General features: G+C 37.5%; 1 protein-coding gene across 1 annotated transcript; it reads left to right on the top strand.

Moving 5' to 3' along the window:
• Positions 1 to 3,587: 3,587 nt before the first annotated feature.
• On the top strand, positions 3,588 to 19,483 carry LOC108994075. Its single transcript, XM_018969163.2, has 7 exons — positions 3,588 to 4,115; positions 13,994 to 14,235; positions 14,328 to 14,450; positions 14,639 to 14,755; positions 14,854 to 15,036; positions 16,078 to 16,219; positions 19,002 to 19,483. Exons 1-7 carry the CDS (start codon positions 3,713 to 3,715, stop codon positions 19,181 to 19,183), a joined length of 1,392 nt encoding a protein of 463 aa, XP_018824708.1. The 5' UTR covers positions 3,588 to 3,712; the 3' UTR covers positions 19,184 to 19,483.
• Positions 19,484 to 19,862: the final 379 nt, after the last annotated feature.

Below are 19,862 nucleotides of genomic sequence, written 5' to 3'. Positions count from 1 at the left end.
CCAACTCCCACAAAAAACTCATCGAGAAGCCCAATAGTTACATGCTCTGGAAATATACTCCACTGGAAGTCACCTACGTGCTGCCGAACACATCTCGGGCACCACTCAAACATTTCAATTTGTCTTCAACAAAAATAGGTCTTTCGATATCGCAAACATCTTGGACCTTCTAGCTGATATCATGGGCTATCCAGCTAGTATCACAGGCATCCCGGGCTTTCCTCAATGCCAGGGCATGGCTACGCACAGGCATCGCTCATGCGTCACCAGCCTTTACCACACTTTAGCGGGATGACTCAGGTTTACAAATCTTAAACTTGTAATTTATATTACACTTACCTATTTTGTGTTAGTGAAAATCTCTCAGGATGCAGTGCAATCAAAAAGGGCGTGGAGGTCAAAGGACCCACGATCCACTCAGCAATTAAGAAGGGTGTAGAGGTCAAAGGACCCCATGACCCACTTAGCAATTAAGAAGGGCGATGAGGTAAGAAGACCCCATGACGCCTTCTCCAAAGTTAGCCACTGAAAGTCGAGTTACAAACTCGCGGTGCAATCGAACGGACGTAGAGGTCAGAAGACCCCACGACTCTCTCCAAAGTTAGCCATTAAAGTCGAGTTACACACTTGCAGCATAGAGGTCAGAAGACCCCATAACCCTTTCCAAAGTTAGCCACTGAAAGTCGAATTACACACTCGCGGTGCAAGTCAACAGGCGAGAAAGGTCAGGGACCGCCTGACCTCCCGAGCGCCTAACAGGCGGGCAACTCTCTATACTGCCCGACCTCTCTCTTGGATAGCAATACAAGCAAAGCATCTTCTCCAGCAAACGCCGAGTGTTTATACTCGCGCTACAACCGCCTTGAGCGAGTTACCTTCGAGAACGAGCCACCAAACTCTACAACCGCCTTGAGCAGGTTACCTTCGGGAGTGTGTGATGGGCTCAACAACTGCCTAAGATGGATCCAAGGGGTCGACGGGCATCCTGACCACATAAACACAAGTTACTACAAACAAACAACAAAACGAGAACAACAATAGAAATTTAGACCAAGGGGCAGAAAATCCACCACTACCAACAAACAACAAAATGAGAATGCCAACAACAATTTACACCAAGGAGGTAGAAAATCTATTACTACCAACCAAAGCAAAAACGATCACAAAAATAAACACAAAAAACCAATCATAGAAATATGCACTTTTGGTCGACAATAAACAATATCTCAAGCAAACATTCACATAAATAAACAAACTCAAAATCGAGCTCCACGCTCACATCTAATGTGATTGAGTACATCTGTCGCCTATCTCTCCAAGCTGAGTTCTTCACCACTTAGCACAAAACAGACAAAAATCTAGTATAACATGGGAAACTAGAGGCCAATTTTCAAAATGTATTTTACAGATTATTGACTTGAAGATTCTCAAAACCTCCTAAAGCTTCACAAGGGTGTGAAGACACCCATACACTAACTAGTATGGACCCTCAGCAGGGTAGTGGAAAACAAAAGCAAGCAAACGCCCACGAGCCGACAGGGTAAAAGGTAAGTGAAGAGAATGCAAAGTATTTAATTTTCCATGTGCCAGCATAAAGAAAATTAGCGAGATAACTGAAAGAGATATTTGGGCCCCCACAATATCGAAGCCCACAACTAGAGCATCAATCCAAGTTATTGCTTGGGATTGGGAGATCCATGGCCAGGAGACCAACTGCCTATGGTTTAAGTAAAATATAAAGTCAAGAAATGATTCAAACTACTAACAGGAGATGGACTCAAACTCTTAAAAGAAAATGACTTTCCAAGTTAATTTAAACTCAATCACTCAAATGAAATAACCTCAATAAATAGCCTACATGAGGTAACAAACGATGGACTTGATTTATTTCCTACTTTATACATTTACTCTCATATTGCTATATTGATTTTGATATCAGAGATTCCACAGGGCAACCAGGGCCACCCCTTTGTTCATTACAGGTTATTTGTGAGATTGGTGGTGTAAAACACGTCCTTTACATGAAGCTTGGGGCCACGAAAACTCAAAGGGGGTGAACAAGTACTTGAATTATTATAAAAAAAGAGAGTATTAAAAAAAATAGATAAAGAGGACTGTACAACTTAATACCTGGTGCTTTCATTGTACAAGTGAATGAAAAATTAATATCATAATCTTCGTTACTACGTCCAACTCTACCACTAGCATTAATTAATTAAAGGTTGCCTAATATCACATTTTTTATCTTTTGTTTATCGCACTCTAAACATACTCTTACATTGAAGTATCTATTTAAATTTTATATAATAATAATATTATTTATTTCTTGGTTTTTTTATAATAATTTTTTTTTCAAAAATATTATCATTTTTATTTTTAATCTATGCAGATAATATTTATATGACAGTGAAATCGAGTGAAGAGAAAAACAACATTCGGTTTAACATTTAAATAGATAACTTTATCAACATTATTGTCTAAATAATGTGAACTAAATTGAATTATTGGAGATGAAAGCTAAGATAACTTTATCATCGTGCTTGCACCAATACAGGTCTATTTTACTCCGTATTAGAGGGCTGGGATTATGTCTGCTAAATTTGCTACTTCCAATTCAATTTAAAAACTGTATCTTTATAATTAAGTATTATTATATTGATCAATTTTAGAATGAAAAATTATTTACATCAGCATATAGCCGCAGCACACTTAGGCTGCGTTTAGATGTTGAGTTGAGTTGAGTTGAGTTGAGTTGAGTTTAAATGATAAAATATTATTAGAATATTATTTTTTAATATTATTATTATTTTAGAATTTGAAAAAGTTAAATTGTTTATTATATTTTATATTGGAATTTGAAAAAATTGTAATGATGAGTTGAGATGAATTGACTAACCAAATGAAACCTTAATGTATTGAGTTAAAAAAAAAAAATCATGTGAGGTGTACTACGGCTACAGATTGATGTATAACCATTCTATTTTTAAATATTTTTAAAATAACTATAAAATTAGAAATTTTTGTTCAAAAGTAAATAAAAAAAAAATCTATTTAAAAATCGGTGTATAAGGCACATTATCTATTTTATTAGTATGATAATATTTAATTTAATTAAAATCTTTTACCAATCATATTTTATTAATAAAATAAAAGATTTAGATCTCGTTTGATTATACAGATGATATAAGATAAAAATTAAAAATTGAATAAAATATTATTAAAATATAAATTTTATTTTAAAATTTAAAAAAATTAAATTATTTATTATATTTAATATAAAAAATTTTAAAAATGATAATAAATATATGAGATTGGTAACCTAAATAATCCCTACTTGCGACCAACTTCTAAGCAAGAACTCATTTAGCTCAATGACAGTTAGGTTGTGTTTGAATATTGAAGTGAGTTGAGTTGAGATGATAAAATATTATTAAAATATTATTTTTTAATATTATTAATATTTTAAGATTTAAAAAAATTGAATTATTTATTATATTTTATTTTAAAATTTAAAAAAATTATAATAATGAATTGAAATAAGTTGAGATGAATTAAGTAATCAAACGAAGACTTTAAATAGTGCCAAACTAATCACTGTAATCTAGATGCTACAAACCTCCAAGGGCATTTCCGTCATTCAGGACGGTTTTACGAAGAGAACTCGGTGTCAGAGACCAGAGGCCAGAGACACAGAGCTCTCTGGTCGGTGTCCATGGCTTCACCGTCACCGTGTAATTGGCTAGTGACCAGAACGACCGATTCCACCGTTTATTTCTGCTCTTCTCAACCCAATCCCTCTATTTTCTTGTCCTTCCGCGCCGGTTCATCAAAAAGACCTCGTCTCACTACCTTCTCGCTGAACGACTCTTCTTCTTGTAATACTCCTCCTCATATTGCTTCTGCAGCCAATCAAGGACTAAAAAAGACCGTTGATTCGGATCATTCGACTTTGCAGCCAAACACGTTGTTGGTTGAGTCGGATACTCGATCCCTAGGGAGACCAGCCCTGACTTTCAAGTCCTTTTTTGGAAGGCGATCATCATGGAGAAGAACATTATTCGCTTCCAAGAAAGTTAGAAGCGTTATTTTGCTCAATGTCATCACTATTGTCTACGGTAAGCAAGCTTTTCAGTTGCTCGGCATCTGTTTGGTCGCCGATAAAATTTTATTATATTCGGAAGCGATTTTCCTCTATTTCCTTTCTTGTTTGAGGAATGTTAGGTCCTCTGCGCAAATCCCGATTCCCGCCTCTCCCGTATTAAAAAAGAGAATTTAGAGACAAGTCTCAAGATTCATAAGTTTTGCCCCAATTTTTGTAAAAAAGTGCCAAAAAAAAAATAATAATTTGTCACTTTTTTTTATAGTAGGATGCACTTTTTTATTGAAAAACTTGTATGATAATATTTGAGACTTGTGTATATAATTATTCCCATCATTAAACTAATAATTTTTTTCAGGTTATATTTATTCATTTTTTTAAATAGAGTACGCTATAATTGTAGTTTCTAAAATTGTAAATATTATTTATCTTTCTTATTTTATATAGAATAAAGATCTTTTCCTTCTGTCTCAGTTCAATGAAAATGGTTGGTCCCAAAAATATTTAAAATGGTAGTTATACCTCAACGTCCAGCATTTTATTGACTGATAAAGGAGTAGAGCAAAGATGAAATTGGAGGCAAGACGGTGTCTTCTTTATCTTAAAGTCGAGTTTCTTAATAGAGGGAAATTCATAATCAGTAAGGAAATGTGTTCGGGTGACAGGTGCAACTATAGAACCCATATGATGTGAAAGCTTAATAGTTTTTTTTTTGATAAGTATGTGAAAGCTTAATAGTTGTATGGATAACATCCAACTGTGGTAAACATTAATAGTAACTGGTCGTAAACCTTCATTATCTGCAAGAATATATACCTAAGTTGGTACTTGAAGTACATTATACATAAATATAATCTTTAAAAGGGTGTTCATGTTAGGATTTTGATTTTTAAAATTTTGGTTGAGCATATTCATCTTTTATCCCCTTTACTCCCCTTTGATTCTATAGTGATAATAAACCTCACAAACTTTCTTTGAGTGAAGAAAAAAGACAAAAAATATTTATATAGTGTGCCTTTAAAGGGCATAAGTTGAGAAAACAAAAAAGCACGCACTCAAGAAAAATAAAATACCACTAATTTTAAATAAAAGTTTATAATTTAATTTGATATATTATGGTTTTTATTTATAAGTTTAACTTAATGATATATACTATATATAATAACACATTCTTATCTTTAATGTAGTTATTTTAGAATGTATTTGGGCGTTTTCTTTTGTATACTCTCTGTGTACATGGGCTATGCCTATCTTTCATTCATATCAATGAAACTTACTTCTTACTTATATAAAAAAAAAAAAAATAACACAAATGAAGAGCAAATGATGTAGTTTGTAGAATGCTTTTTATTTAATTATATTATATTCGGATAATTGATGACATGGACTCTTAAGAGCAAGGTTTTATTCTTTGAAAATTAGATAGTATATGGATGTATCAGAGTTGAAATATAAATATTTATGGTAATTCCATGATATTTAGTTTGTGCTTTCTAATGAGCACCACATATAACAAGTAAATAGCTATGATGAGTCCATGATATATAGTTGGTGACCACATGCAGGTGTCGAGCTAGGAAAGCAAATTCGGGGGGGGGGAATAAAATTTTTGGGTCTTTTTTAAACCCAAAATTTAGAGTTTAGTAGCCTGTACTTACATCATTTGCGATGCACAGACAAGAATGTTTGTTTTTCTTATGGAAGAAATCAATCGACCGTGCCATTTTTTTTATTTTTTAATCTGATTATCGTTGTTAAATGAAGGAAACTTTTCACAAATTTTTACATATCTATGCTGTTAGAATGGTATATGTTGCTTGTTGTATCAAGGGGCAGGATCAAAGCCTTTTACAAAACTTCATTCATACTTTTGTTGCGGTAAGATGATGGGGTGGCCATCTTCTGGAATCCTATCATCAAAGATCCTGTAGACTTGAGATAAAAAAATTTAGGCTGTCGAATTAAAAAAGAATTGGATGAGGTGGGTTGACAGGTGACTGACCTATAAAAAAAAGAGTGGTGCTAGTGTGCCGCCCAGCTTTGACCGTTGGGCGTGCCCACTAGTAAAAATTTCACATATTATTTTATTTTTCTTTTATTTTTCATATATTTTAAACATCTTTAAATATTTTTAAAAAATAAAAAAATTACACCAATATACTAAAAGTCACTTCCTTAACCATTAAGCAAAAAAAATAAAAATAAAAATAAAAATAAAATTTAAATATATGAGTAGTCAAAATAAGGAGACAAACTCATGGGGCATACTAGCATTTTCCAAAGAAATGAGGTGGGGTGACTGGTCTTGTTGATGAAAGTAAAATACTGGAGCATCTACCAGTCATCATTAAGGGTAGAGGTTCTGTGATTGTGGAAACGGAAAAGAAGAGACTTTTAATGAGATTGATGAAGGACTTAATTGCTTGTAAGTGTTCCATTAGTTAGTGAAACATTCAGGAGAAAGTCAAAACCTCTCTCTCTCTCTCTCTCTCTCTCTCTCTCTCTCTCCGACATGTGCCTCCTCCAAGTCATTCGTTAAAACCATTGAGTGTAAAATGAACATTGTGTCGCACATAAAACTTAGGATGGTGGTAAATTCCCAGAGTTCAGGTGTTTCTGAACTGGAGTTCTACTATTGCATGGGAAATCACTACCAACTAGAAATTCATAGCGGAAACACGATCATTTGGATAAGATAATCACTTATATAAAAGAAAATTGGATGAGATGACTGAGTTGACTAAGAGAATGACACAGGTAAATGAGCTACATGTTACAGCTCAAAAATGTGTGGAATGCTCTCTTTTGAGTGATCAATTCGTAGGAGGATATTGGGGCTGGCAAGGTAAAATGGATAAAAGCTGCAAATTTTATTTTTCTCTTCTCACTTTCAAGGAAAAGATTTTAACAGTTACATGTAGGGTAACTATATGTGTGTGTGTGTGTGTGTGTAATATGCAGGATGTATGCTTATTACATATAATATATATATATATATATTTCTATTTGTCTTATGTGGTGTATTTGGCGAGAAAGGAATGATAGATGCTTTGAAGATAGGGAGTGCACTTTGGAGGATCTTCAAAGTCATTTTATGCACACTTTATTGCTTTGGTTTTATGCTATTGTGCGCGATGGAACTAGTGCTCATGATTTTCTGTTTCTTTGCCCGGTTCCTAGAATGTAAGTAGGTGCTTTCTTTTGTATACTCCTTGTGTACTTGGGCAACGCCTATTTCATTCTCATTGATAAAGTTACTTTTACCTATAAAAATTATATATAATAGGCAGGATATTTAAATCAATAATTGATACTCTAGGAAAGTCATCCAAATTTTCATGGAACAGGGATTCACCTTTGACTCTGTAACTCATCATTCACTTACTACTACTCTTGGATTATATTGCTGCAAAACTCCTGTGTATTTTATGTATGTATATGATCCCCTTTGGTTATCTTATGCTTTACATTGAAAGACCTTTCGGCTCCCGACTTTGAAGACACTTGTGAAACAGTGACCAAGAATGGGAGAACTTTGAGAAGAGAAAATCTGGAGAGATGGAAATAGATGAAAGAGAAACTACATCTTAGGGGGCTTAACCATTGGAAATTTGGAATAGGTCATGTAGGTATGCTTGAATTCAGGGATTAATAATGTGTATTCTCCCAAGGGCTGTCTCTAATTTTTTTTTTATAAGTAAAATAAGTCTTTATTCATCCAATCAACTGACAATTACAAATCAGAATATGCCCTATTTAAGTAGGAGCATTAGAAACTAAAAACTCATGGAGATCCATGCCATTAAAATCCACAATAGTGGCCCAAGTACAAAGAGTCCTAAAAAATAATATTTTTAACTCCGCCATAGATCTCTCTTTGTTTTCAAAATCCTCTCATTGCGCTCCTGCCACAAGCATCACATAATACAAATAGGAATCATCTTCCAAACCGCTTTGATCTGTCACACACCTCGAATTGCTGTCCAGCAAGCCAAAACATCTAACACGGTTCTCGGCAAAACCCACGTTATGTCCATTCTGTTAGACACCTCATCCCGCATATTCATGGCTACCTCGCAATGTAAAAGTAAATGATTCACCGACTCATCCCCTCTTTTACACATGCAACACCAGTCTGCAATGATTATGCTTCTTTTTCTCAGATTATCCGTAGTGAGAATCTTTCTCAAAGATGCTGTGCACACAAAGAACGAAGCCTTGGGAGGAGCCTTATTACGCCAAAGCTTTCTCTAGGGAAACTGTATCTCAGGAACTTGTGTGAGAACCTTGTAGAAAGAGCGGACAGTGATCACCCTTTTCCTTGCTGGACACCACCACAGATCATCTAATCTACATGCTGGAAATTTGGACGACAAGAATACAAGAGACTATAAAAATCTACAAAACTCCCCATCTCCCAATCCTGTGCTGCCCGATTGAAATTGATATTCCAGTGGATGTTCCTTCATTCTACTTCCAAAACCTCTGCTACCATGGCATCTTTAGCATTTGCAATCAAGAAAGGTGTAGGAAACAAGTCTTGAAGAGCACTATTGGTATACCAAACATCCTTCCAGAATCTGATCTTGGAACCCGTACCCAATTGCAGTCTTGTGTGTCGATGGAAGACCTCCCACCCTCTTCTAATGTGTTTCCATACCCCTATTCTAGCTACCCCTCTAACTTCTTTAGTACACCAACCCTCCCCTAATCTACCATATTTGTTCTCAATCACAGTCTTCCATAATGCTTCTGGTTCCTTATTATATCGCCACAACTATTTGCCAAGCAACGCCCGATTAAACACTCTCAAATTTCTGATACCCAAACCGCCATTGGAGATGGGACGACACACCATCTCCCACTTGACTAAATGGAATTTAAACTCTTCGCCTAAACCCCCCCACAGAAAGTCTCTCTGTAGCTTCTCAAGACGACCCGCCACACTTGCCGGTATAGGGAATAAGGATAAAAAATAAGTGGGTAGATTAGAGAGCGTACTTTTAATAAGCGTAATCCGGCCCCCTTTTGACAAGTACATTCTCTTCCAACCTGCCAATCTCATTTCTACTTTCTCAATCACTGTATCCCAAATAGAGCGCACCCTCGAGGCTATACCCAGTGGTAATCCCAAATAACTCATAGGAAGATATGCTATCTTACAATCCAGAATGCCAGCCAGCTCTCTCATATTCTGAACTTCTCCAATAGGCACCAACTCAGATTTAACATAATTCACTTTTAAGCCAGACACTGCTTCAAAACAAAGCAACAACGTCTTCACCGCCCTCAACTGATCTGGATCAGATCACACATAATAAGCGTATTATCTGCAAATAGTAGATGCGAAATAGTTGTGATGCCCCCTACTCGGTGAGCCAATCTGGAAACCACTAATAAAACCATTAGTCACTAAAGCCGAGATCATCCTGCTTAGTGCCTCCATAACAATAACAAAAAGTAAGGGAGATAAAGGATCCCCTTGTCTCAAACCACAAGAGCTTGGAAGAAACCCTCCGGACTGCCGTTGATTAGCATTGAAAATCTTACTGTGGATATACACCAGCTGATCCGAGACCTCCATCTTTCTCCAAAACCACACCTACCCAGTAGATATAAAAGAAAATCCCAATTAACATGATCATACGCTTTTTCCATATCTAACTTACACATAAGCCCTGAGCTGCCAGCCTTCAATCTACTGTCCAGACATTCATTAGGAATTAGAGCCGCATCAATGATCTGTCTATCCTTTACAAAGGCATTTGGAGGCTTAGTAACAATCTTCCCCAAGACCAAACTTAAACGATTAGCAAGCACTTTTGCGATTATCTTGTATGTCCCATTCACTAGGCTAATAGGTCGGAAATATGTAATCTCCATAGCCCCTACCTTTTTAGGGATTAAAACAAGAAATGTGGTATTGAGGCTTTTTTCAAATTTTCTTACCGAGAAAAACTCTTGAAACACCTTCATAAGATCCTTTTTTATCACCTCCCAACAATCTTGGTAAAAACTCATAGAGAAACCATCAGGGCCAGGGGCTTTATCTTTTGTCATTTTCCTTACTACATCATAAACCTCTTCCTCTTCGAAAACCCTCTCCATCCTAGCAACTTCCCCCGGCTCAATAGTGTCAAAAACCAACACATTCAGAGTAGGCATCCACCCCACCTGCTCAGTGAGGAGCTCTCCAACGAAATCCACCACATGATCTTTTATTACCTTTTCTTCTTTGCATTCGACCCCCGCAATTTTCAGCATCTCGATGGTGTTATTTCTTCTATGAGAGTTTGCAATTTTATGGAAAAACTTCGTGCTCCGGTCCCCTTCTTTTAGCCAAAGAGCTCTTGATTTCTGACGCCATGACATCTCTTCTTGTAGAATTATTCTCTCAAGATCTGCACCCAGCAAAATTTTCTTTTCTTGCTCCTCCCCAGTAAGTGGTCTCCCTTCTTGTAATCTTTCTAAATCTTGGATTTTCCTCCACTTAGTATTTTTGTTTTCTTCTACATTGCCAAAAGACTGTTGATTCCACTCCTTTAAGTCCCTTTTTAAAGCTTTCAGTTTATTTGCAAAAATAAAACTGGGAGTGCCTTCGGAACGGTACGAAATCCACCATTGTTTGACCATTTCCACAAAACCTTCAGACATCAACCACATATTTTCAAACGTAAAATACCTTCGACTGCTACGAATACCTCCACAAGCAAGCAAAATAGGCCAATGATCCGAGGCTAGACGTACCAAACGAGTTTGCCAGACGTTCGGGAAATGGTTTTCCAACTCAGGTGAGATTAAAAAAAGATCTAATCGGGACCAAGTCTGATTATTCGACCATGTGGCTAAACCTCCTGCAAGTGGAAGGTCGATCAAATTCAAGTAAAAAATACACTGAGAACTCCAAACTTGCTGGCCTCACTCTTCTACTTCCAAAACATTCACTTTGGAAATGAACCACATTGAAATCCCCCCCAATGCACCAAGGGAGCTCCCACCATCTATGCACCCCTACAAGCTCATCCCACAACAATCTTCTTTCGACATCTTCATTAGGCCCATACACCCCTGCAAATGCCCAAAGAAAACCATCTGATACACATTTAAATGAACATGCTATCATATATCTCCTTATGTATTCCTCCACTTTCTCCACCACTCTCCTATCCCACATCACCACAATTTCTCCCGATGCTCCTGAAGAGGCCAAGTATACCCAATCTACATACATACTGCTCCATAAACTCCGCACAGTCTTTCTACTTATCATTTTCAGCTTCGTCTCCTGTAAGCAAACAATGTTCGCTTTCCACTCATGAATTAAATGCCGTATTCGAACATGCTTCTCTACCTCGTTGAGACCCCGAACATTCCATGATACAATCTTGGGTTTTATTGGGAAACAGACAGCCCATTCCCTTTTGCCTTATTCCTACTAGCGCTACCCTCCGAGTTCATCGACCACATCAATCTTTTTAATTCCGGATTTTTCTTCGACTCTTCCTTCTTATTTTGGCGGTGTCCAGCTTCCATAGCAGTTAATAAAGCTATGAACTGCTCCTCGTACCCATCACAAACAATCCCCACCACTTGTTGAATTTCCTCTGCTTTATGTATTACCCAATCTGAGGCTTGATCTGGGAAATAATAGTTCAATCTGATAGGATTCCCCCTCTCTTGAATCCCACCCCCCATCGAAAGCTCCTCCAACCCGCAAGCCTTTGGGATGAAAAGTTCATTCTCCACCTAGTGCATCAAGTCATCCGAGTCCACCTCTTCCTCAGCCACCTCGAAATCCTCAAATGGTTTCACAGACAAGTCCGCCGGAGCCAAGAACCCCTTCATCGACGAGTTCTGCCCCTCCTTTGGCGGAGAAATCCGATTCTCGAAACCCACCAAAGCTTGTTGCGCACAGAACGTCGGCAACACCTCATCTGCGGCCTCCTCTACCACCGTCGGCGTCGTCTGTGCTACTGTCGTCTGACCCATCGCCGTCGGTTGGCTGTCCGGCACAAACCCGAGGCTGTGTAGCTCAGGAGGGAAACACAAGCTAAGGCCCTCGACGGGCGTCACGGACTTGGTTGTCCCATGCTCACAGCTTTGGGCCTTGGGCTGAGCTGACCCAACCCCCTTTGAGTTGTGCTTATTGGGCCTGGAGGGCCCAGCCCCATCAGACCATGATAGGTTGGGATTTGGGTTTAATTTGTTGGGCCCACCCTTCTTTTGCCAAACAGCCCAACCCTTGCCTTTTGAGAATTTCTGATGGGCTTCATTTCTAGGCCCATGACCCATCACTTTAGATTTCCTTTTCGACTCTCCCGTGTCTTCCTTTGCCTTAATAGATCCAACAAAGGCCACTATTACAGCCATATCCCTCTGCAAAGCACGCAACTGTCCCTGCACTTTCAACAACCTCCTTCTGACTTCCCACGTCTCTTGACACACCGCAGAGACTCCTACATTTCCAGCAACCACCTTCTGGTTCAACGCACCATATGGATTCGACATGCCTTCCCGATGCCCCTACCCTTGCACTCTGTCAGAAAATCGCGCACCATCATCACGCAATTTCGGCAACGACACAGACAAGGCCTCCTTATACGACCGAGCATGGTGTCTTAGTGCCCCGTTACCACGACTCCGATAACCTCCACTAGTTGAACCACCCACTTTAGAGCCAAACTTCCCTTGCTCTAACAGTATCTCCCTCATCTTCCTCCATCACCATCCACTCTCTCCTTTAGGAATACATATAATATTCTTCCTCCCCCTTGGTTATACATTGCAACTTCAAGGTATCTCCCTCTCCTATTTGCACAGCGTTGAGCAGTCAAGCTGCAGTAACCATCTCGTGTTGTTGAATACACCTCCGTCTTCCCCTTGTTTAGACTCTCCTCTAGTATCTTCCCCAGCCACTGTGTTGAAGAGTAACCCAGCATCAACGTATGCTCTGTTTTCCATCTTCTCTCCATGACTCGCAAACCACCACCCCCAAGTTTTGACAAAATAAAGCATTTTGATTCAATCACCACTTGTACATGTTGACCCATCATAATCGTTAAAATTTCAGAAACCAATCAACGTAACATTGACGAAAACATTACAGGAGGCAACGAGATGCATGTGTACGGAGAGAAAAGTTTTTAGGAGAGAAAAGTTCCAGTGTTTTTAAAAATTTAGATTTTAAGCGAAGACTAGGTCCAAACTCAATTTAGTCTTGGCTGGAATTTGACCGGAAATTGCTAAAAATTTCAAAGGAGAATAGAAAAGAAAATAGGAAGATACTAAGCATCACACCTTGGCTGAAGTTCACACAAATGCACTTTCATAAAAAAGTAAACCATATTTTTGAAGAATTTAGATCTTTATTCTCTCTTTTGTGGGTTTCTTGCTGTGTGCATCGATATGTCTCTAATTGTAAAAAGCTGTCAGCAATCTAGTCATTTAGAAAGAATTAATTTTCCAAAATTCTACCCGTGAAAGAAAAAACTAGCTACTAATGCTTCTTCACTTTGGATTTAAACTTATTTTCCCTCGTTTTTGGTCTTCATTTGCCTGAGTAGCTTCAAATACTTTACTTAATAGGTTATACTTATGAGCTATGGACTAGGCATATAAGTGAATGAATTATTATGCAAACAGCCAAAACACCCTATCTCTCTCTCTCTCTCTCTCTCTCCGCCCTCGTGCATGTGTGTGTGCACGCGCAAGTGTGTACATGCTTTGTAGTTGTTTACATAATCATAACTAATAAAGGTACCATCACCATTCTCCATATGACAATCTCAAGTAAATTTGTATCCATCACCTTTGCATCATAAATGATTCATTTATTACTAGCATTGAAAACTAATTGTAACAGATTTTTTTAATTGTACTTCTTTTATGTTGTAGCTAGTAACATCCCAGTTGTGAAAGAGGTTGAAGCAATTATGGACCCAGCAGCTTTCACCGCCGTGCGATTTACGATGTCTGCCATCCCATTCATCCCATTGGTATTGCGAGCAAGGGGTGATGTTTGCACCCGCAATGCAGGGATAGAGTTGGGTTTCTGGGTCAGTCTGGGGTACCTGATGCAGGCCCTAGGCTTGCTAACATCTGATTCTGGGCGTGCGTCGTTTCTATCTATGTTCACTGTATCAATCTTAACTTTTTCTCCTCGTATATTAAGGAAAGTTCTTGCTTTATAAGAGTACTTGAAAGTAGTCTTTTTTGATGAATTTGTCAGGTTATTGTGGTTCCCTTGCTTGATGGTATGTTGGGAGCAAAAGTTCCTGCCCTTACCTGGTTTGGAGCTCTCATGTCCATCTTAGGTGTCGCAATGCTGGAATCCAGTGGATCACCTCCATCTGTAAGTCTTGTCTTAATCATTATCAACTGTTTCTGTTTTCATACTGCGATTGTGACGCACTTGGTCATGAAGTCATGAGGCAAACAATCTTAATTCATGAGTGTCTCTTCGACTACCAAACTATTTCTCTTTTCATACTGCGAATGTTATGTATCCTTAATATTGTTTCTCTTACCAAACTATTTCAGGTGGGTGATCTGTTGAACTTCTTAAGTGCGGTTTTCTTTGGTGTCCATATGCTAAGGACCGAACATATTTCAAGAAACACAAAGAAAGAGAACTTTTTAGCTCTTATTGGATATGAGGTAAGCTTAATACCCTAATGTGTATACAGTGACAAAAGGAAAAAAGCTTTTTAGTCTTCTTCATGCATGGTTTGAATGGTTCGAGTTTTTCCATTCAGGTATTTATTGTTGCTCTATCATCGACATTATGGTATGTTCTTGGAGGATGCTTTGGTGGCATCCAAGAATGCAGGCCATCATCATGGACATGGGCAATGCTTTGGAATTGGATGGTTACATTTCCATGGATACCTGCAGTTTACACAGGTGTATTTTCAACTGTGTTATGCTTATGGGTAGAGGTACACTTCCTAGTCTGTTACCTCGATGATGATGAAATATTAAACATCGAAGATTCTTTCTTGTATTTCCAAATTGAGCTTCCCTGATTTAAAGCTGTACAATTATGAAATTTTACTGTATAAAGCTGTTATATTTGGAATGGCAACAGCCATGCCATTCTACGTAGGCAATGTCTGTTTACTGATAAGCATATTGTTCATTTAAACGAATAAACGCGTATTAACTTATCCCTTCCCATCTGCGTATGGTGCATTCATCTTGAATCATGTCATTCAGTTGTGTTGTTATTCATTAAAGCACCTATGAACTCTTTTTGAAGCTGTACCTTCAATTAATTTTTTTTTTTCCCATCAATCACTAGACGAGCTAAAAGTACTCTCTAATTTCCTGTTACAATGTAATTTTGAGCAGGTCCTACTATTTTTCTTGCCCAGTGATTGACAACACTTAAAATGCACTCTAGATCATGGATTAGGCTCTAGTTCTTGGCAATGACTGCTATCCTTCATGATTATTTGTAGCAAGATACCAAAAGTTTTTGTTCCTGGCTGTGTCAGCCATATTTCTTCATAATCTTTCATTATGTTAATATATTATCAAAAAAACATCACCCAAGCTCTTGCTATTGGTACTATAAATCTCCTTTCAGTTAACGTGATTGTTTGACCTTTACTAATATTGCAACATTTTGAGGTTAAAAGAATCACTTATTTTACAATGTTTCTTTCTGCGATTTTGACAAAATTCGGGAATTCATACCCAATTTTCAAACTGGCTACAACAAAAATATTTAAAATACTTGAAAATGTTTAGTGCTGATTGCGGGAAACTTCTTGCCGAGGGCCTGGGCACCCTCGGGATTAGTCGGGACGCTGTTCTGGACACTTGATGCCAATAAAAAAAAAAAAAAGGTTTAGTGCTAAAAGGGTGAATCCTAAGATTTCACTACAGAGCAGGACACTTAGTGAAAAACTTTTGAGTCTTTGTATGCAATATTTTATCTTCTAATGATGCCTTTGTAAAATTGGCTAATTGAACAGGTGGCTGCAATGCATGAAGTATCAGCTACCGAAACTGCAATAATTTATGGTTTGGAGCCTGTCTGGGGTGCTGGGTTTGCATGGTTTCTACTTGGTGAAAGGTGGGGTCCTGCTGGTTGGATTGGTGCTGCTCTTGTGCTAGGTAACTTCTATGTTCTGCTAATCATTAGTTGTCGGGTTGCATCTCCAGAACTACTAAACTTTACCCAAAGAGTGGCTTTGGTTACATTTTTCTTTTAGAGCATATAAGTCCATAAAAGAAACAGAACATTGTAGACATTTTCACATATGTTGCTCTGCTCTTCCTGATCTTTCTCTCTCTCTTTAGAATTCCAATATTCTTCATGCTAGATAGAATTACTAGTAGTTTCAGAGACTGCATCTATATTTAGTTTTCCGTACTCATATGCACGAACAAAGCCCAACGAATGGTGTGGTTTCATCTGAATGACGTAGAATATGCTTTCGAGATTTTGATATTACTAAGATTATGAAAGTATTATTAAAAGAGATTCAATAATTCTAAACATTTGGTGCCTTTTCAGATAAATGCTTAGGCTTCACTAATATAATGGTATACTGAGACTTGATCCTCTCACCAAGTTTTTGTGGTCATTCAACTTTTGAATTAGAAAACTAAACTGAAAGGTGCTGCCAAGGGGGAACCGTTTCAGTAAAGGGTGAAGAATAAGAAATGCGTGTTAAAGTAATAAAAGAAGGGAAATAAAGTTCTTACCCATGTAACACCAATAAAAATGAGAGGGAAAAAAATGAAAGGTGATGCTGCGATACGACCTCAAAGTTCAATCATACATCTAAAATTCTGGCTCCTCCTGGCCCAAAACGTTTGCAAAACCCATGCAATTTGAGTAACTGTTCCTCTCATTTTAAATGATTCCTAACAAAGGTTGGTACTATTTCTCAAAGCATGAGCTTCCTCATAGTATGCCCTCTTTTGCTAAACTCTTCCATCTTAAGAAGATTGCAGCTGACTTGGAAGACACTTTCTCTACCCATATCTCCCTTTTGGCATTCTATGAATTGAATTGGAATTCATATAGCCCAATTTGAGTTCACATAGTGTAGTTGTTATGGGGTTTTGAGAAAAGGGAGAAAAAAAGTTGAATAAAAAATGATATAGTTAAAAGAGGGTTAGAATATAATTTTTTAATATTATTTTTGTTTTGGGATTTAAAAAAGTTGAATTGTTTTTTGTGTTTTGTTTGGAAGTTTGGAAAAGTTGTAATGATTAGATAATGATTAGATGAAAGAGTTGAAAATTTGAAATTGAAAAATATTTGTGTTTAAATTGTGTTTGGATGTTGAGATAAGATGTTTTGAAAGGTTTGTGAAACCAAACTAGGCCTTATGTCATGGGTGCTTGGGGGCTGGTCCTTGAAGAGGAGGGAAGGTTATGATGCGTGGGGAAGGTGAAGGCTATGCTGGGTGAGAAAGGTTGTAACGCTCCAATGGAAGGCCCAAACCACATGGCCTATGCTCTAAAAGGACTAGTCAATGATACAATTAGAGCCCCATTGGAACCTTATAAAGAGCAAGAACTTCTCATTCCCAAGCAATGTGGGATCCCATACACCACCTACCCTTATTCATATCATATGGGGTATCACAAAGGTGGAATGGAAGCAGGAAGAAGTAGAAGTAACGGTTTTAACTGAAGGGAATAATGAAAGTAACGGCTGTAACTACTTTTAGAATAAAAGGGGGTTTGGCGTTTAAGTGATACGGTGCGCATTGTAATAATAGGGTATAGTGTCGTTTTGTTTGTAAGAGTTCTGTGTTTTGCGCTTTAAGTGAAACGGTGAGTATTGCTTTTAAGAGATGTAATGTGCATTTTACTTTTCAGTTGTGGTCGTTTTGGGGTCATCTTCATGCTCTGCGTGTATAAAAGCAGTGCAGCTCCTGTGTAAAGGTATTGATTGATCATTGAAGCTTAATACAATTTGGAGGTTGGGAATTCCTCGAAAATTACTTGTCAAGATTCACAAATGGAATCTTGCGTTTGAGAATAATTCTGTCCAGTGGCGTGAATTACTCTTGAGTGACCTTTGTGCATTCAATTGTTGAGGATTCAGTAGTGTTCTTGCTAGCAGGTACATTACACCTTAATCTACATAGTCTGCTTTTTCCTTCACGATAAAAGAATAAAATACAATCATATCCAACCTCTCCAAACGCTGAACTCTCTGCTCTTGTAGTAGGCACCCAATCTGGTCAAGTCACGGAACATTTTTTATGTATTCCAGATCCCATTAAGTTAGAAAAGTTGTATATCTAGTACAGAGCCCCGCTAGATAGTTGTGTATCTAGTTCAAAGCCTATACCTTCTTTTAGTTTTGAGGCTATACCTTCTTTTCCTTCTTGTTTCCTTAGCTCCAAGCCTTATACCTCAACACAGGCACCTCACCTTGGGCAAAGTGCTTTGTGTCTAGGAACATCTCGGATGATATTATATATATCCTAATCAGACATTAAGTTGGCTTTAAACCTGAAAAAAATGCATTATTTGTTTTCATTACTAAACTCAAATAAATTCAAACCATTGCCATTGCCTTTGCTTTTGTTTTGTTTTTCTTTTTCTTTCCAACAGTTTCTACTAAAGTTCTCTTTGTTATTGCACAGTGCAGTATAACATAGGATGAATTCTACTCTAGACTTGTCCAATTAAACACCCCTTCCTTTCTGAGATTTAGCATTTTAGGTCCTTGGAAGACTTGAACCCCGGTTCGGGGTGTAATTCCAGTAGGATCCAGTTGGCTTCTACCCTCCAATCCATTAACCTGGAGTAATGCTTTAACATTTCTCCCAATATTTTGAACATGAGAATGCAACTTATTTGCGAGTAAAATTGTTCACCCTTGTTTGATGAAACATATTCTACATTTATTAATTTTGCCTCTCTGTAGGTGGGAGCTTAACTGTCCAGATGTTTGGGTCTTCACCCAGAAAATCCAGTGATGAAGAAAGAAGTGAGAATGGTGATCAACTATTTGTTTCAGATAAGAAAATTTTTCTTTCTGCCTCTCCAGTCATTGTCGGTTCAAGAAAAGATGTTCCTGGTCAGCTAAAGAAGCCTAATCACTTGTAACATATTAATCTACTCATACATTCCCTTAAAAATGTGTTCTATAGGTTTTCTCGTAATTATGTCATTCATAAGGCATTCCAATTTTCAATACCTGCTGGAAGCCTGAAAACTTTTAGCCTCAATGTATACAAATGTAAAAGTACACGTTTATACTCTGTATAAGTAGAAACTAATCTTAATATTATTTTTTATCCCTTCTCTCCTTCGATGAAAATGGGAGTATTGGGCTGTTAGGATGTGGCTTGGTTGATACGAGCCGCTTATTATGCAAAGCACACTGCTATAAATGTTTTAGTTCCATGTGTGGAGAATGTCATTGGTAGTTCCATAAATCGAACCTCCAACTTTATCAGATCATAGAGTTAGGAAAATTTCATATGCATGCATGTGATCTTGGTCAGGGCTTAAAATGAACTGATTTGATTTCTATGATCTTTATCATACTCATATCTGAAGTAGGAAATTGATGTTGATTGCAACTGTTCAGAAACATATGCTTGCTAGCTTTGAAGGTTTAGTGCTTGGATGGAAGTAATGTGCTACATTGACAACAAATACTAGCATTTATCTAATTGAAGTATATATGAACAGACATTTGCATGCAATTAGTAAAAGAACTGTATTCCAATTATTTCTGTGAGGTTATAATTTATTTTCTGCTTTCCCTTGACATTGTGCT

The sequence above is a fragment of the Juglans regia genome, chromosome 13 (assembly GCF_001411555.2).
Source record: "Juglans regia cultivar Chandler chromosome 13, Walnut 2.0, whole genome shotgun sequence".
NCBI lineage: Eukaryota > Viridiplantae > Streptophyta > Magnoliopsida > Fagales > Juglandaceae > Juglans > Juglans regia.
The sequence above is the reverse complement of the archived record's forward strand: the minus strand, read 5'-3'. Positions and strand labels throughout refer to the sequence as shown.

Bases quoted from the DNA above. Each gene is read 5' to 3' on its own strand.
- LOC108994075 (XM_018969163.2), top strand. From the start codon at position 3,713: ATGGCTTCACCGTCACCGTGTAATTGGCTAGTGACCAGAACGACCGAT. The intron at 14,756-14,853 runs GTAAGCTTAATA...TTTTCCATTCAG, and splicing joins TAGCTCTTATTGGATATGAG to GTATTTATTGTTGCTCTATC. The intron at 16,220-19,001 runs GTAACTTCTATG...GCCTCTCTGTAG, and splicing joins TGGTGCTGCTCTTGTGCTAG to GTGGGAGCTTAACTGTCCAG.